The sequence below is a fragment of the Chelmon rostratus genome, chromosome 21 (genome assembly GCF_017976325.1).
Source record: "Chelmon rostratus isolate fCheRos1 chromosome 21, fCheRos1.pri, whole genome shotgun sequence".
Taxonomy (NCBI): Eukaryota; Metazoa; Chordata; class Actinopteri; order Chaetodontiformes; family Chaetodontidae; genus Chelmon; species Chelmon rostratus.
In genome coordinates, this window is record NC_055678.1 from 14148173 (window position 1) to 14174128 (window position 25956).

The following is a 25956-nucleotide window of genomic DNA, read 5'->3' on the forward strand; positions in this document are numbered from 1 at the left end:
ACAGTCTGACTGTTGGTAATGGTAAAAAATCTGTAACAGAAAACAAAAGGAGGGCAAACAATAGAGAAGCTGTAAACTTGAGTGAATCGTTGTTTGTTCTTAGCGATCACAGTCTTGTTCTCTCTGACAGCTCAGAAATAGTGTCAGAATTGATACAGTAATTAGCTTTTCGAAGCTTTTGTACAGTGGGGATAAAGCTGATGCTTCAATTCACTAACCAGCTGATATTATGGAGTGCTAGTTATTATAGTTATTATAGAACAATGACAAACAATAACTTAATGTACAACTTTTACCATCAGTTGTTTACACTCCGTGTGTACCCTGAAACATTAAATCTCTGCAACTAAAGCATGGATGAATTTTTTGCTCTTTAATCTAGGATTAATTTCGTAACATGTTTCTCCACAAACCACCAGCAAGCCATGCGTGCTTCTTTGAATATACTGAATATAATGAGATTCCCACATACAGCCAAGGTTGATTATCTAAAACCAGAGAGAGATCACATGGATGTAGATTAACAAGATATATTGATTAATTACAAAGGGGAAAGCTGTTAGTTTAATGCAGAGGTGGGGGGTGACAGCACTTCACAATGGAAAAATTGTTATTTCTATATCGAAACACTATGTGTGCGTGTCAGTACAAAGATGAAGCAGGAAGTGGATTACTCTACATTCCCCTTTATTAACTACCAAATAAGTGCTTCACATTGTTTACTGTTTTAAACCTGTCTGACCAGTCCGTGCCACCATGTCCCATCAACACAACAGTTCATCTGCTTAGCAGAGTGTTTTCATATTCATTAGGGATGTTGGCTGTAACTATAAAAAATATCCCCAGTTGAACAACGGGCATCAGTCCCTCGTCCCCCGTCCATGAGCCGGCTGTCTGCCCACTCAAAAGCCGCAGTGCTAATTTGAAAAATTCAGGATGCCTTCTCCATATCTCTGACTTCAGAGGAGATGACTTGGCATAGCACACTCAATAATTCAACACTACAGGCATGTGAATGTATATGGTTGTCTCATCTGAGACTGGGGTAAGTTGAGGGTTAGCAGCGTCGGCTTTGCTGCAGCATGCCAAACTACAAAGGCATTTCCTGGGGGCTTCAGCGAACAGAGGAAACAGGAGGGGGATGTTGAGCTGTGCTACTTGGAGACAGCTCATTCGTTTGTTGTTTAAGTTCCACCGCCCGCACATACTCACCGGTATTGCACTTCTTTTCCCCTCCAGATATTAACACTTAAACATTAAATATGCATGCCCACCCCCTCATGTTTATGTTTTGTCTTGGAGGCATGGCAGCGTGCAGCAGGCGATCTCTCTTCCTGGTGTCCGCTGCAGTGGGAGGGAAGCCACCATATTTCCAAAACCCCCAACCACCGCTTAGCGCAAGAATGTCCCCTGTTTGTGTTTTTCAAACGGCCCTCTTACCAAGCATCCGTCTTTACTAATGTGCGGGCTGTGGCAATAGCTGCTGCGTAACAGAGGCAGGGGCACGGGCGCACACATATACACACATGCACGGACGCAGTGGGAGGCTGGGAACGCACTCTTAATCTGGGCACAGTGTGAAAGTCACGTAAGAGAGGATTCCTGTGCTTCCCTGTGAACTCGCCAAACCCTGACTCCCCCCCTGCTTCGCTCTTAATAAAGCATTTCCTCACACACATGCAAAGCAGAGCGCACTGACACACTCATAAATGCGAGAGACGCATAACGCACACCAGGTAGACAGCTGTGAATTCAAGAGCACATGACACATGCAATCATGTATGTGCTGTTACCGGTCACTCCTCTTTTTCATCCCGCCCTCCCTCTCCCTCTTCTTGCGGCTCTCATCTCCTCTGAACACTGCAGGGTGGCTGACAGGCCCACTGAGGGCTCTTGTCGCCGGGTGGATTAAGCGGTGATACAAAAAGAGGCTTAAGGGCCGCAGGAAGCAATGACTCCTAAAAGAAGGAGAGGGGGGGAAGGGGCAGGAACAGGAACAATCGACTGGCCCACGAGCCGCCAGCAACAGCCAATCAGGAGATGCTGCGAGATGGCACCTGAGCCTCATGATGCGAGGGGGGAGTGGGTCAATTCCCTGGTGACACTGGGTTCAGGGTCAGAGCACCATCGGATCAGAGAGGACAAGATACACACACACACACACAGAGGGACCACAGACTTATCCCGCAGCATTAGCAGCTAGTATTAACAATGGACTACCACATTGTTATTTCTAGACCGGACATGATGTGTGAATAGCAAGACTTTGATTGGAAAAGGGTGGAATCTTTCACCCTTTTCCATCACTAAAAATGTATTTTATGTGACAACAGGTGGCGAACAAGATGCGAGGCCTTGATAAAATCAGGACAAACGTGAAATGAGATGACCCTCTAAGGACTGAAACACTTCCTCTATCAACCACAGTCTGTCATGTGTAATGGGCACCGTCGCCCGTGCCGGTACCTTACTCAAACAGACACATGACAGACTATACACACTTCCTCTTGGTAGTTCATTAGAAGAGTCACTTCCACTCTGTGGTTGTGGATGGGAGATACGAGAAGAGGCTGGTGGAAGGACAAATTGCGGTTTTAGGTCCACCGGCCATCTGTCGGCTAGCAAAGCTAATCCCTCGGCATGGGATGGGGCTCCCTAGCAGCTACCCCACCGCTTCACACTCCACCCCACCTCCCTCTCTCCCTAGCTAGCCCTACCCATCCTCCCACCCACCGAAACACAGCCCATGCCCCACTGTGTCACATCAATACTGACACTGACCTGTATTACACTGGTCCCGAGGCCTGCTTGCTGAGTACTCACTTGTGGCTGATTTGCATTAACCTCTTTTTAGCTTTTTGACACACAAGGGATGTTTAAGCAGTAAGGCCCCAGAGGTTAACATCGATTTTATTGGGGTTGCATGGTATTAAGGAGAATATACGCTGCAATGCATGGCTTTTACAACTGGTTTGTCATTGTTGACTCGGCTGTATGTAACACATGGGCAGCATTTAGACGGCCTCATGGGTCCAAAGAACAATTTTTATGTTTTTATCGCTTGAAATCAGAAAATCACAAATTATAGTTATTTCAGGGTGAGATGCTCTGTTTCCATGTCTTGCTTCTGTGCAATCAAAACATAGCAAGCTTCCCTAAAGGTCTCCCATTTCAGCTCAGTGACCAAAGATGAAGTCATCATGATTTGTCCTCTACCTCATACGCATGGACTACATTTTTAGATGTATTCTCTGATTTCCTTTGATCTAGTCAGATAGAAAAGGGAATGCAGTAAAAGAGGGATTCCTTTTTTGTTCTTACACAACCGTCTCAGCCCATGTTCTCTCTCGGTCTATCTAATAATACGTGCTTGGCCTGGATCTAGAATTGCTTAGTATTTCTGGCTATGTAATCTTGGCCATGGTTATATGACACCTAGTAACCCTGTGCCCTTTGCCCCAAAATCCTTTGGACCTGAAACATTTCCCGAAGCATTTTTGTTTAGTCTGCCCATTTGTGAGTGGCCATCATCTAGGAGGTGGGCGACCTCATCAGATGGTGACTGTCCAGATTATGTCCCGGAATAAGACCTTTAAGGAGTTAACTGTTTGGTAGTTCATTGCCTTTGAACTGCAGCTGCATACAGCCTTTCTGCATGCCCGCTTTTTCATGTCATATTTCGAAACTTACAAGTAATTTAGAGTTTTTCGGTTGGGAACTGGATGAAAAAGTCTTCTTATATTAAAAGGTGCTTCATATATATATGAGATTATATGAGGAAAAAGTATGTAGGAGGCATTCAAAGCACTTAATAAAAGCAGTTATCTTAATTGTTAACAACATGCTCAGCAGACATATAACCGCTAACAGTATTTTAGCTGTTTGCTGCTTTTATTAGTCCCCTGAACAGTGGTCTAATCTTGTGGCATCAGTCCCTCTACCAACACTTGTCCTCTCTTCTCATCTCCTCACCTCTTCATTCTTCTGTCACACAGGGCTTCTTCCGGAGAAGCATCCAGAAGAACATGGTGTACACTTGTCACCGGGAGAAGAACTGCATCATCAACAAAGTCACCCGCAACCGCTGCCAGTACTGCCGGCTGCAGAAGTGCCTGGAAGTCGGGATGTCCAAGGAGTGTGAGTATAAAAACTTACCCAGAATGCCCCGCTCCCACAGGGCTCCTAGTGCCAAGCACAGATCTCATCATAGTTGCTTAATCCCAGAGGGGCTAGAATGATTCTTACCACTGCAGGAAGTCTTAAGCCACAGCATTTGTTGACACTACCAATGTTGCGTAAGTGTTTTGATGAAACTATTGATGCACACACATCAGCTGGGGCAGTGATTCAAGTGTAAATGTAGTGCTTAATTTATTATTAATTCAGGACTGCACTGAGTGGAGAGGCCATCCTGTCATTTTTATGTGAAAATTCAAAGCTGTTGCTATTAATTTCTTGAAATCCTCTCAGTTGATTTTCTTTTTTTCAGTTTGGAGGTTTTAGTTTGCAGAGAATATCCACTGTAAAAGCAAAACAAAGGGCAGCCGTGATCCAGACTGGCAATAACAGTCAGGGTGTCGCCAGGCTTGGCAGGCCTCTGTGATGAATATGTTCTCACCTGCCGAGAGTGAAAGAGCAGGCGTCTGCTCCCATCATTGCACCCCGGGGGCTGTGTGAACACACGCACACACACACACACACGCAACCACTCAGACTTGATAAAGTAATTGGAAGAGGTGTGACCTCAGAGAACTCTGAGGCCAGCAGGGTTTTTACCTCAATCCGATCACGACATATTCTGTTATACATGCAGACTCGCTCGCTTGCTAGCATTTTCAGAATGTGTATATGCGGCACATTTTTGCTCATGAGTACCGATAAATACTTAATAGAAAAAGAAATAAGCAGAGAGAAAGTGCAGCACCTCTCCTCCTCTCGCAGGCGCACACCTGTTTAAGCACGCATGCAGACAACCTCAATTGCTCCATCCCTCTCGGCCTCCTGTCTTCCCACCGCTATTTACCTCATCTTTCTGGTACAGCGAGTGCAGGGAGCGCTCCCCATGCCACAGCACTGTGGCTTACAGTAAAAGAAGTTATCCTCTGAGCTCCTTACCTTTGAATGGGGCCATTAATCATGGTTAGAAGGATCACAGCAGCCAGCTTTTTTACACACACACAGACAGAAGCACGCGGCACACAACAAGGGGGGTAGACTGGAGTTGGAGAGCCATCTAGTGGTGACTAAGCGGTACTGCACAAGTGAAAACAGCTAAAACTGGTTTTCTGAATGGAATGGAGGCTGAAAATTTTTATTTCCAGATAGATTTTGACCCACCTTTCCTCAGCTGGTTTTGGTTTAATAGCAATGCCCTTTTCTGATTGTGGTCATTTTGTGCAGAGTGTGCAGATTGCCCGTGTCCTCAGCAGTGACTTTGGCTAGCGAAATTGGTCTGGGCTGGTGAGGAAGGAGAGGCTGGCCATCTGGGGCCAGCAGGGAGTCTCTCTGCCTCTCATACACACAGAGACCAGAACAAACACATACATACTTGTGCATAATTTCATGCACACACTCAAATTATGCACATGCAAGGTGACAAAACAGAAACTGATATGAATAAAAAGGCTTCAACAGAAATACGCTAAGACAGCTCCGCTTAAACACCATGTACTCTCTGTCACACACACACACACACACACACGCAGAAGGTGGACCCCTGCTGGCGCCGGGGGACGTCTGGGTGACCTTGTGTCTGCCGGCAGACAGCTCCAGACGACAGTGCCAGGCCTGCTGCCAGGTGGCAATGCCAAGCAAGACGGCATCAGAAGGAGGCGGGGCGGGGGGTGGTGTTTGGACCAAGTGGAGGGTTACGAGGGAAATGCCTGTAAGACGAGTGTCACATTAATATCAACCTGACAGTGTGTGCTTAAAGAAGACTTTTGGAAAAAGTCATGACTGTTTCTAAAAATAAACTTTGCACTCATATTAAGATGACTTAAACATGAAAACTGCACATTGCCTCTTAGCCTTATACAGTGGATCCGTTTGGAGACACTAGATTCTCAAGCAGTATATATGAAGCATAATGTAACTTCATTTCCACTGCTGACACCTCTCTCCATATTGAGTCTTTTTTTGTGCATCAGGGATGATCACGTGGTTCGGCTGCACAATCCTTGAAACTGAATATATGTTGAGTTCAAAACAGCCACCATACCCCAGTACCTCCCTCCCTTCATCATCCCCCCCCCCCCCCCCCCTTTTTTTTTCTTGCTCACAAAGCTATCGCTCACATGTTCCTCGAGGAAGGTGTTATTCAGCGATAGAAAAAGTAATAACAGTAAAATAAGATGAAGCAAAGAATGATGGAGAACAGTGCGCGGGGAGGATAACATCAGCCAGAAAGGCAGAATAGGAGAGAAATATGAAGGTTGTGAGAGGGAAGAGTATTGAACCCAGTGTGAGTGAGAATGAAAACCTAGAGTTGAGAGCGCAGAAGGGGGGAGGAGGGATGAGAGAGGCTGGAGGACAGAGAGAGAGGGAGAAAGTTTCATCACTGTCGACGGTGGCTGTGCGCTGCGAGCAGCAGGAGCAGGGGGAACATTGACATTTTTATCTTTCCATTGAATTTAATCTGTGTGATGGACGAGCTGCCAGTGCTTTAATTTTCCTCACACGAATTATCCCTGTCTGCCCACCTCTCTCTGTCTTGTACACAGGCACACACACACACACACACATACACACAAATACACACCGAGGCACTAACAGAAATTGTCTATTAACTGCACACTGCAGCTGAAATCCAGTATAAGAACAAATGATTGAGTGATAGCTGTGTGAGTGTGTGTGTGTGTGTACTGTCATAGCATTCTGTACACGTTACACACCGGCTCTTGTAAATCATTTTTATGCAATGAGCACGTAACCACAAACAATCCAGGATGCAAGTTCCCCCATTAGCATTTATATTCTCATAATACATTTTGAAAGATGCATTGCTTGAAGTTAACACGCACACAAACGTGTTGGTGTCTACACATACACACACAGACACACACACACACGCACATAATAAAAAAGCAAGGCAGTATTTCTTTCATTTTCGCTCCCTCGCTAAAGTCCCCTCCACCCCCACCCCAAGTTATTGCATGTGGCAATTCGCCATGACAGATCGCCAGTCGTGCCTAATAGTTCTTTAATGACTTCATTAAATTGTGTTGTGCGGCTTATGATTGTGCTGCCAATTTGTCAGCGCGGGTAATGTCTGGGCACTAGGGATGCCCCACTTTTATTTGTGAATTAATTGGACATTGACTGTGTTGCAGCCCCCCTACCCCTCCCCTCACAGCAGACAGGACACAGATTCCCAATCAGCACCACAAGCGGGGCCGGCCCAAATCCGTTCAGCTGCTTACTGTAGTGTTATGCAAGGCGTTGCTTCACGAACGGAATCATAATTAGCTCGTTAAAGTCAATGGAAGTGGGAAACATTTTACTCTTTTGTTTTTTTTTACTGTTTATAAAACTGTCCTATTATAAAAAAAACTGCATATTATGGGCTTTTTGATGCGTCACTTGTCACACTTCACTGTTGCCTCTCCTACTGCATGTCCACATGTTTTGGGAACTACACTAGCCTACTGCAAGTGTACCAATAAAACACCGGCAAATTCTGTATGACCATGCTCTGTCTGCACAGCAGGGTCTTCTTCATTTCTTGTTTTGGCGAGCAGTGCTTTGCAATAACATAGTGCAGCATCAGACTTCCAGCCCCCTCCCTCCTCCTTCCCTCATGTTCTCCCAGGCAGGGAGGCCTGTCTGTGGCTGATGGATGAGCAGCAGCACCGAGTAGTGCATCCCTCCCTGGCCCCGGGCCATGCCCCTCTGTCACAGACACTGATCTCCCATCAGCCTGAGCGCTCTCAACCTTAATGGTCAAGGTTAGGATTAAGACAAGGAAAATCTGATCTTAGGTCAGCGGCTGGGGGACATTCAGGTACCTCGAGGGGAGGACTGATAGAGATGAGTTTAGGAAAGTGGGATGATTTAAAGCACAGGAAATACAATTTTGGAAAGGTGGAGATGGTGTGCATTGGTGAGAATGAAATGAGAGGAGGGCAAGGAAAGCGTGTGTGTTGTATAACAGAGAGAAAGAGAGAGAGAGAGAGAGAAGAAGAAAGCTGGAAGGTTTTTTCCGGAATGGGCTCAGCAGCCGAGCCCTTTTAAAACCATTAGAGGCGGGATATTTGTCATATTATGTTATTAGATTAGCCGGGACCCCTAATGAAAGCTGTGGCAATTTGTCAGCCTTATGGATAGCTCCATCCACCACCACTATTTATCAACAAGCACCCCATCCCACCCCCAACCTCAACACACACACATACACAACCCAGTCATAGCTACACTGCTCCCCAGCCTGGATGGGCTGGGGGAAATGGATCGAGCCTGTAATGGGATTCCAATGCTAAACACCCCGCCTAGTGTTTTTTGTCATTTGGGGTGAGCACACTATTCTCAGCCAGATCGCCCAGAGGGAAACCACATTGGATTATTTTATGCCCCCCCCCCCCCCCACCCCTCCATTACCATAGCGCTTCTTCGATGGAGCTGTCTCACAACATTTATCTTATAGCATCGGATAAGAGCAGTGATGCTGTGGTGGCTGCTGCTGCTGTGTGCGACAGAGCAGCCTTCCCCGCTGATGACTTTGCCTTTGATCTTGCTCTCAGTTTACGTTGTGGTAGTGCCTAAATGGGACATAGAGGTTGTGTGGCTGTATTAAAGCAATCTCAATTGGCTGATGAAGACCACATCCGCCTGGTTTTCACTGCAGGTTCAAATCACTGATTGTCAAAAAATGGAATGACTTCATCGTTTGCGTAAATGCGACACAGTGTCAGTGAGCTACAGTATGAAGTGCTCTGTTTGAATTAATGAAAGCTTTGACATTAAGCTTGTCAAGAGCTGAAGCCAAGAAATTTCTGTCACATGTACTAATCCTATCTGCCCCTCTCCTTTGCTCGCTGCAGCGGTGAGGAACGACCGGAACAAGAAGAAAAAGGATGAGAAGAAGCAGGAGTGCACGGAGAGCTACGTGCTGAGTCCCGACACGGAGCAGATGATCGACAGGGTTCGCAAGGCACACCAGGAAACTTTCCCCTCTCTCTGCCAGCTGGGCAAATACACTACGGTCAGTAGCATGACGCCGACAATCTGCGCGTGCCTATATTTGTTCACCTTTGTAAGCTGTGGTTTATTGCCACCTGCACTCATAATTAAAATTTCCCCTCCTTCCAGACTAACAGCTCAGAACGACGTGTGTCCTTGGACGTAGACCTGTGGGACAAGTTCAGCGAGCTCTCCACCAAGTGCATCATAAAGACAGTGGAGTTTGCCAAGCAGCTGCCCGGCTTCACGACGCTCACCATCGCCGACCAGATCACTCTGCTCAAAGCTGCCTGTCTGGACATCCTGGTAAGAACAACGGGATTTGCTTCTTTATTCGCAAACTTTCACTGAACATTTCTCTGATTTTTAAGAAGCAACAGAGGAGTGGCTCAAATTTCTAACCAAATCAACAACCCACTCTGTCTCTGCTGCTCACAGATACTCCGGATCTGTACGCGCTACACACCAGAGCAAGACACCATGACTTTCTCAGATGGACTCACGCTAAACCGAACCCAGATGCACAACGCTGGCTTCGGCCCCCTTACCGACCTGGTTTTTGCCTTTGCCAACCAGCTCCTTCCTCTGGAGATGGACGATGCAGAGACAGGGCTGCTCAGCGCCATCTGTTTGCTGTGTGGAGGTATGGCAGGTCTCCTCAAAACTCATTGAACAGTCTCTTGGCCAGTTGGCAGTCTGAAAGTATCCAAAACCGTGCAGTCACACACTCCTGTTCATAGCTTTAATAAGCTCTCACCTCCGTCTATGGATGGAGTGGCGCTGGCTATGCTGTGCTCTTTCATTGAGCACCACCTAGTGGCTACCTGTGATGGTGGCAGTAGGAGATGACTGACATTTTTTTCTGTGCTTTGTGTGTTTATCCACAGATCGTCAGGACTTGGAACAGGCAGAGAAGGTGGACGTCCTGCAGGAGCCCCTCCTGGAGGCGTTGAAGATATATGTGAGGAGGAGGAGGCCCCACAAACCACACATGTTCCCCAAGATGCTGATGAAGATCACTGATCTGAGAAGCATCAGCGCTAAAGGTCTGTGCCCCAGACTAGTCTCAGTCCCTTATTTTTCAGTTTATATCAAATTGTGTTGAATGTCCGTAAAATGTATTTTGCAAGAACTTTTTACATTTCCCTGTCTCCCTCCAACCGTCTCTGCAGGAGCTGAGCGTGTCATCACCTTGAAGATGGAGATCCCCGGCTCCATGCCCCCTCTCATCCAGGAGATGCTGGAGAACTCAGAAGGCCTGGAAAGCGGGGCCACAGGCAGCCGGCCCAGTGGCGCCCCCCCTGGCAGCTGCAGCCCCAGTCTGTCCCCTAGCTCGGCCCAAAGCAGTCCAGCCACACAATCGCCGTAGTAGCGGCCCACCTTTTTATTTTTCCTCACGATGCTCTCTGTCTCCTCCCTCGGAGGAGAGGAGGGGAGAAGTGGGGGGGGGGAGTCTTGACCCTGACTGCTGAACACAGGAGACCGGCAGAGCCAACCTCCTCCTCTGCTACAACACAAACCCCCACCTCTTGATCTGCTTTCCCTCACTCTGGAGCACCGTCCTGACGTGAGGGGAGGCAAGGCCGGGGCAGGCCGGGAAACAGGATGCCTCACACCGTAAACACTGCTGATGACTCATCCTCCTTCTCCCTCCACTCTCCTCTCCACTGCTGCTCCTCCCCTCTCCACCTTTCTCCAAAAGACTCATGGAAACAAATCTGGATGCAGTGGAGACCAGTTTTCGGATGGAACCGAGAGTGGGTGGAGCACCGTGGGACAAATATATGAACAAGGACAATGAGTACAGACTGACTTGACGAACTTCAGACACTTTTTTTTTGGGTTATACTCCGAGACAGACTGCAAGTTTGGGACTTGTCAAAGGACCCCCCTCCTCAAAGACTCTGGGTCTTTTCTCTTTTTCCAACTTCAACAAACAGATTTCGTACAAAAGATATATAAATATATATAGAAAAAGTTAAGGAACTATTGTGATTAACATGTCTGGACACAGAATGGCAGGTTGAAATGAGGACATGTTTTCTGAGATTAGAACTTGTTGTACTCCTTCACTGTTTGAATCTTTTCATACCCATCAAGAGTATTGAGAGAGATGTTTCAGTTTTATCACATTTGTACATTATTCTAATTAACAAAAAGCAAAAGATGTTGAGATTTCTCTCCAGTCTACACATGCAAACACACACACACACACACACACACACATACAAATGTGCACAGAAAACAAGTCGCAATGAACATCACCTACTATTCCAGGTTGGATTTGTTTTCCTTTTTTTCTTTATTTTTTTTTGCTTCCAAGAGAATGGAAAAAAAATGATTGTATGAACTTGGTTGTATGATATGGTCACAGGTCCTTTCAAGAAATCAAATTAATGAAGATTCATTATTAAGGTGTATTTTAAGTAGCCTTTGAGTTTGTGTATATAAGCTGTATTCATTTCTTTAAAACTATGAAGAGTTTTAGGCTTCACCTGATTTTTTTTTTTTTAAGAATACCTTTTATGTGTTTTGTTTATAGGTTTGTGATGCAAGAAAAGACATTTTGAGCACATTTTACTGAAGGAAGTTCTTTCATGTTTTGTGTCCTACTAAATACTGGACAGACCCTTAACCAATCACTGGCTGTTCAGAATGTGGCTTTCACAAACAATTTCAACCTCCCCCTCTACACTTTTAAACATGTTTTTTACATACAGTAGACAACAAAGTAGCACTCCAGTCGGGGCATAGCTTTTTGGCCATGTAGCAGAAAGAAATGGTGTTTTCTGAAAATGGTGAGCGAGACGCCTCTTGTAGCCTGCCACGTTCAAGTGCGCTACAGCAGCTCAGCTTCATAGACAGTTAAAATGTGAAGAATGGTGTACATACACACTGTATAAAACACAAGTGATTCTCAGTAGTCTCTGAATGGATCAATAATGTGTAGTGGATGGGAAAAGACTAGATTGTAATGATCCCTCTGCTCTGTCAGTGGTCAGGCAAGTGAAGGTCCCAAATGTGATGTTTGTCAATCCTCACAAATCTCCCCCAGGCAACCTGTGGTAAAAAACAAATATGTGACTTTTTGCCGGATCCAGAGCAACCTTGCACCCTGCGACTCACTTTACGCCAAAACGCCTTCACCGTTAACTCACATGTCATCTACACCATCATTACTGTACACACGCCAATGTCTCAGGAAGGAATCATTTTGTGTGCTTGGCCTGTTCTTTGTACATGTTCTGTGCTGCACCTCCTAACCCTCCTGTCACAGATGCACACATACACACACTTCTGCTACTGAGCCCCTGAATTTTTCTTCAGTCACTCATTTTTGTTTGGCCTGGCAGACCAGGACTTGTGCAGAGAGACGCCGACCCTGACCCCACAACGTTACGACATAGGATGCCAGTTTGGGGTCTCTCTGAGTCGTTCACGTGTTCTTTTTATTTGTACGGTCAAAGCTGCTTTCATCATTTAGGACGTCACCTGTCCAGAACAGCGCACAACTTTTCCCTCCACAGCTAATCTGGAATAGCAACAGACACACCGTCAGTTTGAGAAGTATGGAATATGTTGCAATTTTGTCAAGATTATCAAGCGACTTTGGAAAAAAAAAAAACAACAAAAAAAGAACAAAAATAAAACCAACATTTAATAATTATTAAATGTGTTTGTGTAGTTCGTGTCTGTCATTCTTTTCTTTATCTGCTACATGGGGGTGTCCTCAGCAGGTTCGCGTACATCATATCCATAGTAAGAAGAAGTCATGGGAAAATCAAAAGGCAATCATTAACTGACACTTTCTAAAAGCCTTTCAACCTCCTTTTTTTGTGTAGTAATAGCAAAGCATTGAAGAGACTAATTTACAGTTCACTGTTAATATTAAATTCAGCTTTGCATATTCGCTATCACCCACTAGATAAGGAAATACCAGTTCAATCTTCATGACAATGAAAGTTAGATGAACACAATTGCTTTAAAAAAAAAATCAAAATTCATAAGTCTCACCAGCTGAAGTAGTGTTATCAACACTGTTTTTCAGTTTAACACATTTATCCTCTTGACAATTGAATTCATATCAACGGTAAAACACGCCTGTCCTCAAAAAACACTCAACTACGGTGTTACTCAGCCTGATAGACTGGTAGTGTATGGTGGCTAAAGTTAGTGAACTTAGGACATGTTACTCAAATGGACATTACAGAGTGATTATATATACAGTATATAGTGTAGTATAATAGTATATGGTGTCCAGACGAAGATAACACCGACATCAAAGAGTGAGAATTACTTGAAGGTGTGCACTAGGCTCAGGAAGACAAATCTGTATATCAATTCAAGCCTATAATGGATTGCTAGCCAGTGTCCAGTGCCTCTCTCTCATCATGAAGCAACATAGAAACCATCACATATTCACACTAAAACAATCTGCACACATTACACAGATTATTAGAACAGTATTGTCTCCCCATAAGCTTTGTATTAATTGTTCTAAGAGCATATTGTGATGCAAGTTGGCCTATAAACATTTGCTACTAACATTTTGACATGTTATAGCAGAACAAGTACAGGTGTAAATAAAAAGATAGGTGATAGCTCTGATCCATTTAGGTGTGTCAGTAAGCCAAGCCAGAAAACCAGTATACATATCAAGTATCTCATTTGAAAGTATTAATTACACCTGGTTTTTCTGCGGTTAATTGTCTAAATGTCATATGTGACAGAAGATCTGTGGTGATTATATACAACAAGAAGAGCCCTATAAATAATGACTACACAGTACAATACTATCCTGCATGTTAAACCCTGGAACACGCTGACAGTCAGGCTGTAGCTGTGTCTGTTTTTGAGCATCTATTCAACTGGAGCCTTTTGAGGTTCTCGAAAAATATCTTACACAAATCTTACAGATGTTGGAACCAAAATGAGAATTCTGCTATTATTTTATATATATCTTTTAATCTCTGGACAAAATTAGCAACGCTAAACCTGATTTCTCCGAAACCCATTAATAACGCCCTCTGGCCTCTGTAAAAATTGTGAACGTATTATGCCCCGCCCTCTTACCGAGACGTAACGTTTCAACCAATCACAGTCCTTCGCGCGGAATTTCAAACATTTTCAAATCAGTGTACCTTGACCGAAGTGAGATTGTTCCGCCGAATTCGTAAACAAAATAGTCCCTTTAACGCAAATGCAGGTTACATTTAACGCAAAAGACCAAATAGAGCTTTAAAAACACAGTAACACAAAAATAAACATACAGTACCTCAATACATCAGATATTCTGTGTGTTTCTTTAGGCTACTCTGTTCGTATATGTATGCGTCTGTCGATGTGTGTAGTGTGGCGGAGTGATACTACGGCACCTCTCTGGAAGGGGCAAGCAACGACAAGTGACGGCTACACGCTACCTTACGTTAGAAATTGTCAATGTAGGTTGCAGAGTACAGTAGACTACCAATCGTACTTTAGTTTGTAATGATATTTTATTAAAAATTCCTCTTCGCTACATCCCGGTCGATGTTTATGGATTGCCAGAAGTTGACGTGTCTTTGAACAGACTTCCAGGTAAGGCTACAACGCTTACAAGTAATTGTTGTCTGTCCAATCTTGGCTAACGTTACTTTGTTTCTCTGAGAAGCGTGTCTTGTTGCGTAGCCCCTAATCTCATTTCAAGTAATATCTCCGGTGATATTTATTTTCGACAAGAGTATAACGTTAACTTACTATCGAGGCGGCAATGCACGTGGGACGTCTCAGAATTGTCAGCAGTGTGTTTTAACTTTCCCCAACAACGACCAACCGATTAAAATTACGATAATGTCGAATACCGGCAACGTTAAAACTAGTAGTATTGCCGAAAAGGATGTTGCTAACGTAACGCTGCTGCCTCAGTAATTTGACGTTATTAATGAAATATCGAGCGTTGAATTGGTGTTTTTGCCTTCAATGTGTTTCCTGTTTCTGGAAGGCTTCATTCCAACGTTAAAACGCCATGTTGTGTATGTATATAGATATTTGATTAGCTTGCCTGACGTGAATTTTACGTTGTTGCTGTTTAGCAGTGCGCAGTTTTGACACGTGTGTTTATAACGTTCCCAGGTAACGTTACGAAAATGCCATTGCATGGAAAAATAGTCGTGATTAAGAGGAGTGGAGGAGATGGGACTGAATTTCCTCTGACTGCAACATGCTTATTTGGAAGGTGAGATCTATCAAACGCATTTGGTGGGTATAATATCGGTTTTTCATGTCAAGTTTTAGGTCAAGTCACCTCTTTTAGTTTGTTTTATCTTAATTGCACTGGTTTCTATCTCAAGATACGACTTTTAAATATGACAGGACATATGTATGTTACAATAGATCCAGCATTTACATTGTGAAGCCTCGTGTTTTGAGGCTGGTGGAGGTGCTATAAAAACCCTTTTTGGTTGGAGGCCGGCCTCCTCCTGCTGACGTCAGAGTATTAAACCTCTACTCCTGTTCTTACATGAAGGACAGCTGACCTTATCCTGTACTATAACCACCAGTTCATAAGTTCACATTGCTTCTGGGCCATGGGAACATTCATTCACTATTTAAGAACAAGCACAACTTAAGATGCAAACCTTCCAACATGACAATTTTGTTGACACCTTTGTTTCTTTGTGATTTTTTTAATAGGAAGCCTGATTGCGATATTCGTATTCAGCTCCCTCAAGTCTCCAAGGAGCACTGCAGAATTGACTTGAATGAAAATAAAGAGGTAATGACACATGCCGAACATAACCACATTAACTTGTCACAGTTTCAATTTTAAAGGATATTTGAGATAATGAGGGATTGTTTTTGAATAGTCTCATTAATGTCTTGATATGTTGAACACAGTAGTGGTAATTTTCTGGTTAATAAAAACGCTTAATTGCTTGAATCCCTTGTTGCTTCACTGTGTGAAATCTTGATCTACTTTAAATTAAAGTCCTAGCTGACAGGGTGTCCTGCTGCGTCTGAGAGACTGTCTTTGAGGGGATTTTTTTATGTTTGTCTCTACCAGGTCATTTTGACAAATTTGAGCTCAGTAAATCCAACCCGTGTGAATGGAGAGGCTTTGCAACAGTCTGAGCGTTTGAAGCATGGAGATGTGATAACTATTATTGACCGTTCTTTCAGGTGAGTATGGAGGGAAACATTTTACCATTCTTGTTGTCTCAGGAGACTTGTTCCTTCCACAGTCACCAAATGACAGTCAGTGTTAACATTTGGCCTAACATAATGTACTAACTTCCAGTAAATCCGCTGGTGAAATGACACTAGTTAAGTGAATTGCTGTCTGCTTCCTGTTGCTCGCTCAAACTCTGTGTCATCCTGAGCATCAGTCAAGACAGTGATGTGACATAGATGAACCTGAATGCTGGAAAATGAATTATAATCATATACACAGTATATCATATATATGATATAAATAAATCAAATATGATACATAATCATATTTAAGAACACAAATAGCAGATGTAATGGAAATGGGGAAAAGGTTACAATTTAGTGACATATGTACATGAGGGTCTACTTACATTTTGTTGTAAATTGTTATTTCAGGTTTGAGTACCCTCCAGCACCCACACCAAAGAAGAGGTCTTCCGTTGGAGGCAAAACTGAAACCTTCAAAGTAATTCACACATTATTCATCTCTTATCACTAGAGCATTGCAGCCTTCCCAACAGCTTCAGCTTTCCCGCACTCCTGCTGAATTTGATTATGCGTTAATGAAAGTACCTTATGCCTAGGTTCTTCAAGATCAGCAAGTAGGGGACACTGTCACTGCTGAAACGGGAGAGAGGAGGATCTCAGAAGTGTCCACAGGTGAGGCCGTGATAGTGTTTTTTCTGATTTAGCTTTATCTGAAGATAGTGTTGCACAATTAACAGTCCGTGCATTCCCAGAATTGGTATTTCGTTTGTAAATAATTAAACTAGACAGTTAATTTTTTTTATGAGAGGTTTTTTAAAATGAATTTTCTTTAGATACGGAACCATAGATTTGAGGATCCATAAGGGTCAGTGCCCTCTCAAACATATCCTAAAATAGTCTTTGACGTTATTGTATTTAGCTCAGTCTGTTGAACAATGTTTTGGTAGTTTTTACACTATCAAGTGTACATGCCTTTTTATGTGAAGGTTTTTTGTTTTTTTTGTTTGTTTGTAAATTCTAGGACCTCATCTGAAAGATGGAACTAACCATGACAACATCCAGCGATCCCTGGAGAAAACTGTGGATGTGGAGTCCAAGGAGGATGATAGCTTGCTGCAAAACAAGACCACCTCCCCATTCAACGATCTGTATCAAATGATCAAAAAATCTCTGGATGTGAAGACCCCTCGGAAATCTTCTGCCAGTCTGCTTCAAACACCTACCTCAAGGTTTTGCACTCCAAAACCTGCTTCGGTCAGGAAGAATGGTGGAAACCCTGTCATTTCCTCAGGAGAGAACAGCACTCCTAAGAAGGATGAAGCTAAAGTCTCTTCTGGAGGTGATGATACTAAAGAGGATGCCGAAAATATTCGTGATGGGACCCCAAAGTCTGTAAAGAAGCAGAGGAAGTCCTTCCAGGTTCCTTCTACCGAGATGGCCAGACCTGGACCTGAAACTGTTGTCAAGTCTGAGGCAACTTCACCCCAGAAGAGAAACCATGCAAGCCCCCAGAGGTTTACTGTGTGTGAGGTTATTGACCAAGTCTGCACTCAAACGCCCAAGTCACCTATGAGAAGGAGAAGCAAGGAGGCCACACCAGCCGAACCGACAGTGACCAAGGAACAAGAAAAGCAAGCAGTGAAATCTCCCAAAACAAAATCTCTTGAAAAGGCGTCACCAAGGAACACAGGGAAAGTTGAAAACGGTAAGGGATATTATAATACTATATTGTTTCTCTTTGAGTTTGTTGAGAATGCTAATCAAATTACAGGAATTATTTAAGCATGTTTAAAATATGTTGGTCATTTCTGACATACAATCATGTTTTCATTTAATGTTTTAGTGAAAGGAACGTCCCAAAAACGCAAAAGTGGAAATCTTGCAGCTGACTTGCCCACAGCTAAAATGAAGAAGAAACGGGTTTCCTTTGGAGGTCACCTGAGTCCTGAGCTATTTGACAAACGACTTCCTCCTGACTCTCCGTTACGCAAGGGGGCCACTCCGCGCAGAAGCCTGTGTCTGCTTAAACCCAAACAGTCACTCCTTAGACGAGCATCAGTCATTGGCTTGCTACAGGTAAGGCTTTAGCGGAGGATGACGACTCATGTAGTTTGACCTAACATTAAAATTGTTATCAGTCATATAACCTCAGTTAAAATGGATCTTGTGCTTTTTGTAGGAGTTTGAACAGGAGCATCCTGGTAGCCCAAATGTGCGAAGTCCTGCAAAAATGAGGACTCCATCACCTAAGAAGTCATCAAGTGCCAAGAATGCTTCTCCTAAGACTCTAGCAACTGGAAAGAAGTCACCAAAATCCAGGTCCCCGTCTCCCAAGGCTGCATCTCCTGCAAAGAAATCCCCCAAATCAAAGACCCCTTCTCCCAATGCAGCAACTCCTGCAAAGAAATCCCCCAAATCAAAGGCCCCTTCTCCCAAGGCAGCAACACCTGCAAAGAAATCCCCCAAATCAAAGACCCCTTCTCCCAAGGCAGCAACACCTGCAAAGAAATCACCCAAATCAAAGACCCCCTCTCCCAAAGCAGCAACTCCTGCAAAGAAATCACCCAAATCCAGGTCCCCTTCACCCAGGGCTCCATCACCTGGAACAAAGTCACCAAAATCCAAGAGTCCATCTCCTGCAAGCGAAAGGTCGTCCTCTAAAAACAAAGTGGAAACTCCGGGATTCCAGACCCCCACAGTACGAGGGCGCTTCTCCGTGTCACACATCAGCACACCATCTCCAGTTGCAGAAGAAACTGTTACTGACCAGATGCCTTTAGCCACTGTAACTCCTAAATTACCCCTGAGGAGGAAGAGCATGAAGAGCACCTCACGGAAGACTCCAAGTATCGCAAAGAGTGCTGTAAAAGTATTGAGCAGAAGAAGTGGAATTTCACGGGCATCTATGAAAGGTGAACAGTAAACAGAAAATCCTTTAAATGTCTGACTGACAGAATTTTCTAGACGCATTTACAATCATTATTGTAATAATTGCTGAGTTGTATAATGGTTTGTTTGTTTTTTCTCTCCTTCCAGTTTCAAATTCCTGGGCCGACATTGTGAAATTTGGGCAAACTAAGGCTGGAGTGGCAGCTCCAGCTAAAATAGCAGTCCCCAAAAAGACAGCGAAGAAGGCTTTGTCCAAACTCCAGGTAATTACAGAGTATATTTACCCTTTATGTCATCATAACAATTAAGTGTTGTTAACATAGTTATCATTGGAAAAACTGCAATGACCATGTTTTCTCAATCTCTCAGACCCCTGCAAGAAAACTCAAAGGCCATGTCAGCACTGGACATGCAGATTCCCCTGTGACTATTGTTGTGGGCAGAGCTCACAAACAAAAGGTTGTACATCCAACTGGTGCTGCACCAAGACTTGTCACCAACATCACAGTCCTTAAAAAGAACATGAAAATGGATGAGGACTTGACGGGTAATCACCACTGTTCCATCACAACAAATGACAATGCTTGTTCTCTGTCACGTATGTTGGATTTCAATATTGCCCCTGCTCATACTGTGTCTTGTGTTTTCAGGAATTTCTGAAATGTATAAAACCCCTGTAAATGAAAAGAAGAGGAGATCTGTAGTCAATGACAACAGTGCCATGACAACTCCACTGGGAGGCCTGGGCGCATCTGTGGTAGAACCATCAGTGTTGAACACACCAGAGGAGCCAGGTACAGTGTGTGGTGGTATTTTCAGGAGTGGACCAAAGCATGAAATTAATTTTCTACATAATCACCAAGGCCTAAAAGTTTATTTTATAAAGTAATATAGTGTGACTTATTTTACAGGTGAAATGATCGTGTCACCATTGAGTGTTTCCTCCACGGTAAAAGACAGAAAATACAACAGTGAGGCAGTCCAGCGCCTCCTTCATGGAGATCAAGAATCTAGCTTCATCACTGACATCCCTGCCATGGAGACTCATTCAGATGATTCAGGTGAACAGCAGTGCACAGATTTGAAGACAACCTCTGTAACAACTCCCAGTCAGAAGCCAGAATTACCAGAGTGTCTGACTGGAGTGAAGAGGATCATGAAGACTCCAAGGCAGAAGCCTGAACCTGTTGAGGACTTGAGAGGGAGACTCCTGAAAACCCCTAAACAGAAGCCTGAGCAGCAGGAGTGTCTGACTGGAGTGAAGAGGATCATGAAGACCCCAAGACAGAAAGCTGAGCCTGTTGAGGACCTGCGAGGGAAGATTTTGAAAACTCCCAAGCAGAAACTTGAACAACAAGAGTGCCTCACTGGAGTTAAAAGAATTTTCAGTACACCACAACAGGAAGCTGAACCTCTGCAAAACCTTCAAGGAAAACTTCTGGAAACTCCCAAAACCCCAGAGGCTGGTGATGTGAGTCCGGGTGGTGTTGAGGAAATTGTGGAGACAGCAGCAGACAGGAAAGAATCTGAAGACCTATCTGAAATAGCAGACATGAAAACTCCAAACCCGAAGAGCTCCCCATTGGTGTGTTTCACTGGTATCAAGAGAATAATGAAGACACCGAAGGAGAAAAGTGCTCCAGTTGAGGATATGGTTGGTGTGAAGAGGCTCATGAAAACTCCCAGAGAAAAGATGGAACCTGTTGAGGAGAACTTCGGTATCAAGAGACTCGTGAAGTCACCGAGGCTGAGGGGTAATGCACCAGTGGAAGACTTTGAAGGACTTCAGGAGCTCATGGAGGAGCCACCGACTGATCCAACAAGACAACTGGACACAAACGAGGTAACAATGAAAACACTTGCATTGACACGTATTTTCATCAGTTTTTCAAAAGTGATTAATTAAAAGTATATTAGAAAGAAGCTCCGGGCAGGTAGACTGTGATCATCAATAGGAACAGCTGGGATTCAGCCATTGGTTAAGATCTTTTCCTTTTACTGCTTTTAATGTGCTAGTTTCTATGATCATTTCAACTTTTTTCATTTTAGAGTGTCTTTGAGTACCTGGAAAAGTGCTCTATAGATGACATTTATTGTTATTATATCATGAGTGCCAGGAACTAACACAGTTGAGCAAGCTGCATGTAGGCTTATTCAGTTTTTCATCAAAAAAAAGTTTTATAGACCCATCCTTTTGAAGACATTTGTTGTCTGCATGGTTTACTTATTTCTTTCAAAGTGAGTGCTTCTTCATCTAAACTGTCTTTGATTTATTTACAGGTTGAAGGTCAAATTTCTCTGGATTGTGGTGTGGACATTGCAAAAGGTAAGTTAGTTCTTAAGCTATGATTATTGTTAAATTAGTTATAAATGACCTTACTTTGAGACGCTAATTTAAGCTACATTACTGTGAGCTGATTATAGTTGTGGTTTTGTTCTCTCCTTCTTATGTAGAACTAGACTTTGCCCATGAGGAGCCACAAGACGATGTGCCATCAGATGTGATCAATAATGTTCCCCATATTAACATGGAAAAAGGTAAGTTTATTAGTTATCTCTTTGTTTTGTGATGTTAAAAATACTTAAAATGCAGTTATGTTATACAAAACCTGAAAACATGGACCGTGAGAGATGTTTTTGAAATGTTATGGAAATTCTGCATATTGGTGGTGGTGCAAATATTTCTACTGCTAAAAACTTTTTTTTTTTTAATTGTTTGTTTTGGGGTCTAATTGTAGAAGCAGACGCAAATGAAGTTGTCGTTGGAGACCACGTAGAGGAGGTGCCAAGTAAACAAGATAATGATGAATCCTCACATGCCATGGAAACTATCTCTCAATTAGAAAATCCCAAGGTGGATCCAGCAGATGAGAATTTACCTGAGGAACAACCTAAAGTAGAGGGAGTAGATAAGAATGGATCTGAAGAACAACCCAAAGTGGAGGCAGTAGATGCGAATGGATCTGAAGAACAACCCAAAGTGGAGGCAGTAGTTGAGAATGGATCTGAAGAACAACCTGAAGTGAAGACTGCTTCTTGCAACGTCTCAGAAATGGACACTGCTGCCACAGATCCTGACCGCAAGAAGAAACCTGTTCGAGGCAGAAGGGCAAAAACAGTGGAATCTAAATCAGCTGAGGATAAACAGGAGGCAGCAGAACCTTCTGAAGATCCTGTTGTCCCTGCTCCAGTAAGAGGAAGAAGAGGGAAGAAAACTGAAGCTACTGCTCCTCCTGCTGTTAGACAAACGACAAGAAGCAGAAACGCAAAGACCGCTGAAAGCAGGGACGTCGAGCTCACAGTGGAGAAAAGTGCCTCTTTGCCTCCCAAAGCTGCCCTTAAGCCTAAAAGAGGAAGAAATGCCAAAAATACTTCTGATGATCAAGCTGAAATGGTCGAAGAGGTTGCCACTGAAACTGAAATGGTGCCAGAACCTGAGAGTGAGCCTCCCTCAGCTGATGTCGACCATGAAGCGAATGTGAGTGCAGCACCCCCTGAGAAGGTTGTGTCGAAGCCCAAACGAGGAAGAAAAACTAAACAACCCGAGCAGACAGTGGCGAAGCCGCAAGATGTGCCGTGTACTCACAGCGATGAAGTTCCCCAAGCTGACATTGCAGAAGGTTTGTCATCTTTCCTGTTTGTGTTTCTGCTTTTTTTGTTGTTGGTTTAAACTGAAATCACTTAAAACAGATGTTAAGGTGAGGGAATTTGATAAATCTGTTTTCCATTCCTGGGACAGTTGAAAAGTGTGAATGTCCAATTAACTTAAGCCAGACATGGGACATTTGAGGTGGCTTTAAACAAAAAAAGTGTTGAAGTGAACTACATGCTCTCTGCTTTAAGGCACAGTTTTATTTATTTTTAGCTATTTATATCTTTCTATGTATTTATTTGTTTTACAGTTTGATTGTGTGGTCCTCGTCATAGATTTTCCTTGGTTAAAAACAAATACCAGTGTAATGTGTTTAACTGGTGAATTATTTCATAGTTAATGCACAACCACTTAAAATATAAACATTTCTTCTTTGTTTTATCCTATTATTTTAGAAGCAGATTCAAGTGAAGTCTGCAGTGACAAGCTGGAGGTTGTGCCCAGTGGAAAAGATGAAAATAAATGCCCAGACGCCATGAAAACTGTTTCCCAGGCACCTGCAGCTGAGAGTTTACCTGAAGCGGAGACAGCAACTTGCAAAGTCACTGAAATGAATGCAGTTATTGTTCAGACGAAACCTGTTCGAGGCAGAAGGGCAAAAGTGATGGAATCTAAATCAGCTGAGGATAAACAGGAGGTAGCTGAACATCCTGAAGATCCTGTTGTCCCTGCTCCGGTAAGAGGAAGAAGAGGGAAGAAAACTGAAGCTCCAGCACCACCTGCTGTTAGACAAACTACAAGAAGCAGAAATGCAAAGTCTGATCAGCCTGAAATGGTGCCAGAGAAAGCTGTGGAAACAACACTGGTGACGAAGATTTCCACTGAAGCTGTGAGTGACCAGATTTCCCTGGCTAATCCACATCAAGAAGAAACTGATCCTGCTCCAGAGGAAGCTGCCGTGAAGCCATTGAGAGGGAGAAAAACTAAACAAACAGCTGTTGAGCCGCTTCAACCAGAGCCAGAGAAAGTTGTGAGTGACGAGAATCCTGTGGCAGATGCTCAACCTCAAAAGTCCATTCCTACTGTTGGAAAACCCAGAAGAGGGAGAAAGATGAAACTTGATACTGCTGAGCAAAATGAGGTGGCAGAAGACACCGTTGTCAATGTGGAGAGCAAGCAGCAGTCTCAGCCTCCAGTCAGGGCTAAGAGGGGAAGAAATGTCAAACAGGAAGATGAAAAGCTGGAGAGCGATGACAAGACCACTTCAGATGAGACTACTAAATCCCAGGAGCCGGTTAAAAAATTAAGGAGAACCAGGAAGGCAGAGCAAGATCATGCAGAACCAGTCCAAACTGTTGAAATAGTTGTCCCGGAGGAGGCTGAAGCTCCACTTGCTGCTGAGCCAGCAAAGGTGAATGAACAAGCTGCCGTGGCTGCAAAACCCCGGAGAGGAGGGCGAAAGGCAAAAGAAGACACGGAGAGTGAAACCCCCGTCGAGTCCACTGAGGTCCCAGCTGTCCGCTCCACAGACAAACCCAAAAGGGGAAGGAAAGGAAAACAAGTTGCGGAAGAAGTAGAAGTCACTGCTGTGGTACCAGAGGAAAAACCTGACCATGAGCCGGAGGCTGACGAGAAGAATAATGTGGAGCCAGATACTCAGGTCATCAAACCTAGCAGGGCGAGGGGAGTGAAAAATGAGGTTTCACAGGTCATTCCAGCCAAGAGAGCCCGTCGAGGTGCAGTTCTTCCCCTTGAGGAGACCAAACCAGAATCCACAGTCCTGGTTTCAGAGTCTGCATCAGCCTCAGTCGAGCCACCCAAAAGGGGGCGACGGGCAGCAGCAAAGCCACCAGCAGATGATGCCGCGGCTACAAGTGATGAGACAAATCCTGCTGACCATTTAAGCAGAGCCGGTGTGGAAGACACAAAAACATCCAAAAAATCTGTCCAATGGAAAACCAACTTGGAAGTCTTCGAGATTGCAAAAGCAACACCCGTAAAGGCTGTTCGAGGTAGGAAGTCAAAACTTGGAGACCAAGTTGACACTGAAACCAAAAATCTGTCAGAGGGTGCCAGCAAAACTGAAGAGAAGGATCTCTCAGGTAAAGTTGTCGAAGCTCCACCCGTCAAGAGAGCCAGGCGAGGGGCAAAAGTCGCTGAGGTAACCGCTGACGAAGAGGAGTCCACAAGCAAGGTGACAAGTGTTGAGGCTGAGACGCAGCCAAAAACCCGAAGAGGAAGATCAGCAAAGAAATAAAAGCATGTGTATATATTAAGCATAAAGTGTTTTTTTTTTTTTTATTTTTAAATCTTTTTGTACTTGTCATTTTTTAAATTGTATGGTGTTTTAGGAAGTAGTTTTATAGACTGAAAATGAAGCACTGCTTTTTTTTTTTTCCTCAATACAGCAGGGAATCTTGTTTTAACCATATGTTGTGACAAGTTGTATGTTGTGCATTACTTTGCAAATGTTTTTATGGTAAAAAGAGTGGTTATTAAATTTTTTTTTGTATAATGAAAAACTGGTCGGCGTTTGTGTTAATGTCCAAAAATGTCTTTCTTGTGCAGCCATGTATGGTGAACATGATGTGGGTGATTATTCACGAAATGTCCTGAAAGGCATTGTAAAAGACTTCTGAAGATTATACTGTATGTAGCCTACTGTAGGTAGAGACAGTATTTCTGGTGACTGGGCTACAAAATGTTCACGTCTTTTTGTTGGTTATGATGAAGACAGCTGTCAAATGCAACTTAGTGTTGGTGCAGTTTTTTTTCTGTTTTGTTTTTTTTTAAGGAAGCAGAGGCAAGAGGGAACACAATTGGCTTATTTTTGGGAATAAAACATTTTCAGGGAGGGTAAGCAAAAGAGTGAAACGGGCAATTGTGAACTGGTAAATTGGTTATGGGGTAAAAGAAAACTCCAGTGAGCTTTATAATGCATTCTGCAGTCGATGCTCTGCCTTCACACAGAATAGAAAAAAGTTTCAACATTTTTATCGAAGCTATTCCCTGTCAACCAGCTTGTGTGTGTATTACTTGTCACTAGAAACATTTAACCCCTTTCTTGGAAATTAAAACACTTAACATTCCTTGTGGCTTAATAACGCCATTCTAAAACTTAATTA

General features: G+C 43.7%; 2 protein-coding genes across 7 annotated transcripts in view; both read left to right on the plus strand.

Moving 5' to 3' along the window:
• The window catches only part of raraa (retinoic acid receptor, alpha a), a 143118-nt gene extending 130294 nt beyond the window's left edge, over positions 1 to 12824 (plus strand). For all 6 annotated transcript variants that reach the window (XM_041962248.1, XM_041962251.1, XM_041962247.1 and 3 more), the window contains 6 exons: positions 3996 to 4137; positions 9036 to 9196; positions 9304 to 9480; positions 9613 to 9817; positions 10062 to 10220; positions 10347 to 12824. In XM_041962248.1, coding sequence (XP_041818182.1) covers positions 3996 to 4137; positions 9036 to 9196; positions 9304 to 9480; positions 9613 to 9817; positions 10062 to 10220; positions 10347 to 10543 — 1041 coding nt within the window. In that variant the 3' untranslated portion in view covers positions 10544 to 12824. The remainder of the gene's footprint in view (positions 1 to 3995; positions 4138 to 9035; positions 9197 to 9303; positions 9481 to 9612; positions 9818 to 10061; positions 10221 to 10346) is intronic.
• A 1750-nt stretch (positions 12825 to 14574) lies between these two features.
• On the plus strand, positions 14575 to 25361 carry mki67 (marker of proliferation Ki-67). Its single transcript, XM_041963116.1, has 17 exons — positions 14575 to 14751; positions 15286 to 15388; positions 15847 to 15928; positions 16217 to 16332; positions 16759 to 16828; positions 16947 to 17022; positions 17372 to 18055; positions 18194 to 18426; positions 18530 to 19262; positions 19387 to 19502; positions 19609 to 19786; positions 19890 to 20033; positions 20151 to 21082; positions 21520 to 21565; positions 21694 to 21777; positions 21978 to 22859; positions 23287 to 25361. The coding sequence occupies exons 2-17, from the start codon at positions 15300 to 15302 to the stop codon at positions 25086 to 25088; spliced, it is 6267 nt and encodes a 2088-aa protein (XP_041819050.1). The 5' UTR covers positions 14575 to 14751; positions 15286 to 15299; the 3' UTR covers positions 25089 to 25361.
• Positions 25362 to 25956: the final 595 nt, after the last annotated feature.

Bases quoted from the DNA above. Each gene is read 5' to 3' on its own strand.
- mki67 (XM_041963116.1), top strand. From the start codon at position 15,300: ATGCCATTGCATGGAAAAATAGTCGTGATTAAGAGGAGTGGAGGAGAT. The intron at 18,427-18,529 runs GTAAGGCTTTAG...TGCTTTTTGTAG, and splicing joins CAGTCATTGGCTTGCTACAG to GAGTTTGAACAGGAGCATCC. The intron at 20,034-20,150 runs GTACAGTGTGTG...CTTATTTTACAG, and splicing joins GAACACACCAGAGGAGCCAG to GTGAAATGATCGTGTCACCA.